General features: G+C 41.6%; 1 protein-coding gene across 11 annotated transcripts in view; it reads right to left on the bottom strand.

The window, feature by feature from the left end:
* Unc79 (unc-79 homolog, NALCN channel complex subunit) overlaps positions 1-2,589 on the bottom strand; it is a 244,519-nt gene that overhangs the window by 80,798 nt on the left and 161,132 nt on the right. For all 11 annotated transcript variants that reach the window (XM_026780832.1, XM_026780863.1, XM_026780869.1 and 8 more), the window contains 2 exons: positions 1,961-2,143; positions 1,266-1,428 (listed from right to left, as the gene is read on the bottom strand). In XM_026780832.1, the coding sequence (XP_026636633.1) occupies positions 1,266-1,428; positions 1,961-2,143 (346 nt within the window). The remainder of the gene's footprint in view (positions 1-1,265; positions 1,429-1,960; positions 2,144-2,589) is intronic.

The following is a 2,589-nucleotide window of genomic DNA, read 5'->3' as shown; positions in this document are numbered from 1 at the left end:
AAAAAAAAAATCTCTTTAAAATTAATTTTCTAAGCAAATGTCAATAGTGACTTGCATTTCAGAATTCTGAAATAACTCCAAAAATGTATGTGTCGCATGATAGTGATGGGAGGACCATGAGCTGTCCCTTCTACCCAGGAAGTGATCTGGGCTTGGCCCTGTCCAGACACTGAGCACACTGAAAACACCATAACTTAAATGAGTCTATGAAAATTTCCAGATACCTAAGCTAATGAACACCACACTCTTCAAGAAGGATTTGAACAGTACCAGAGTGTTAGCTGGTCCTCCATGTCATCTGATGCCAGCCAAGCACCATGGTCCTCAGAGTAACAAACAGTGGATCACTGGCCACTAGCCCAATGCCTTCCTCCAGTCACCCTACCAATTCAGACCCATCTAACGCTACAGGGTCAACAGGCACTTGGCTTTCTCCTAAGATCAATTCAATAATGTCACCATTTTTGATTTCTAGTTATACTGTGACATTTATCAAAGATACAAACCTTGGCTCTCCATCTTTTACCTGTAATTTCACTCAATTTAGTATTTCGTTCTACTGCTGCCTTTGAGGAAAAGTTATCAATGAAAAAGCCATCAACATTGAAAATAATTTAAACTTCTACACAAAAGGCTCTTCATTTCCACTGCCTTCAATCATTCATACTGAATAATGAGGCTTGGGAAAGGCACTTCAGAAAATTGAGACTGGATTCAAAATCTGTGAGCATGAAGTTCAAGGGCAAATGAGGGACACTCAAATGATGATGCCACTGACTACCAACCCAGTCAGGTCACAGCCCAAAGGCAAGATGTTTCCGGCATGTAATAGGAGGTTATAATAGCCCATCAATCAGATGGGAAAAATAGCATCCCCAATATTACTATTATTTTGAGTTTCAGAAGTATGCCAACTGATTCTCCTGCACACTCAGTACAAAAGTAAAAGCAACAACATTCCTAAGATAGTTGAAAAATTAACCAACTAGGAAATGATGGTTTTGGCTTCATTAGAACATATGGTGGTCACTGGGTGGTGGTGGCGCACACCTTTAATCCCAGTACTCAGGAGGCAGAAGAAAACAGATTTCTATGAGTTTGAGGCCAGCCTGGTCTACAAGAGCTAGTTCTAGGACAGCCCTCCCCCACAAAAAAGAATGTATGGGGGTGCTCCTCTACCTCCTTGGACAATGTAAAGACTGCTGTCTGGAAGCGCATCATGTATCCCAGCTAAGTTCAGGACAGAATTCTGTCTTGAGAAGTACCTTTTTCTTTCTCGCTGTATCTGCTTATGTTGCTGTTGTCACTGTACAAAGGTCCTGCCGTGGCATGGGGCTTGCAGCTATGGTATTGCGCATTGAGTGTATTGACTGTTATGTGAATCAGGTGCAGAAGGATCTTGCTGACATCACAGTCTCGATATGGATACTGTGCAAAGGGGAGAAAACACAAGTGGTTATTCCAAAGGGTAAATCTTCCCAGGGATCTTACTGGGTAGTTTTCTTATACTTCTCATGCACTAGAAAAAACGCACATATAAGTAACAACACAGGTTCTGATCATAAGCTTGTTTTACAGGGTCCTTGTCTCTCCGTGCACCAAACCACTGGCGGCAGGGCGTGGGCTAGATCCCCGTGGATGCCTTAAAGAGCACTGACAACGTTACCTATAAATATAATTTTAAATATCACCTTTGTTTTCTAAATAGTCAAGACTTACATAAAATATGAGACTCTGAGCACAGAAATCACTGGTTGTTTTAAAAAACATTTGAAACTCTGTACTGCATTCCTTCCTGTTTCTTTTCCATTCTCACAACTTCACCTCGCAACACGGACTGCATCTCTTCTGAAGGTCTAACTGTCATCACATGGAATCCTCATCCGCTAGGGACCCTCCTAGCATCTTTGTGCTGTCTAAGACGACCTTCCATCCCAGCAGAGGGAGCACAGTCACTCACCTTGTAAAGGATGACGAGCAAGGCCTTCAACCACATCTGCCTGATGTGAGGCTTTAAGGACCAGAGGGAGCAGCGAGGTGGCTGTTGGAAATAATGCCGTAGTTGAGGACAAGAGCAGTATTTGAGCACCTGGACCACGAGGGGGAGAAGGTGTTTGCCCAAGTTAATGTTATAGTCCATAACCTGAAATAGAAGAATATTAGTAACTGAAAGAAAACTATAAATATTAAGAAGAAAAAGGAAAAATTTGAGCCATCACAGAACACACAGAGGCACCTCACAAAACATCAATATGAACAGACAGTATACACAAAGGGGAAATGCCCAATCTCACAATAAATTTTAACACTTACAAACTGATAGTTTTTACCTAATCATTATGTGTTAAAAATAAAATTGTATGTATTAAAATACCTATCATAACAACTAACTAAGACTAGGCTAGTCTGGGTGGAGACAAAACATTAACCATGCAGAGAAATGAGATTGCCTGGTCACATCTGGCAGGGGTAAACAAACAGCCGTATAATCTTCTAGAATAAAAAGTTAGCAAAATTCAAAACTAGAGCCAGGCAGTGGTGGCGCACGCCTTTAATCCCAGCACTTGGGAGGCAGAGGCAGGCAGATCT

This window comes from Microtus ochrogaster, chromosome 1, assembly GCF_000317375.1.
Source record: "Microtus ochrogaster isolate Prairie Vole_2 chromosome 1, MicOch1.0, whole genome shotgun sequence".
Taxonomy (NCBI): Eukaryota; Metazoa; Chordata; class Mammalia; order Rodentia; family Cricetidae; genus Microtus; species Microtus ochrogaster.
This window is presented reverse-complemented; position numbering and strand designations above follow the sequence as displayed.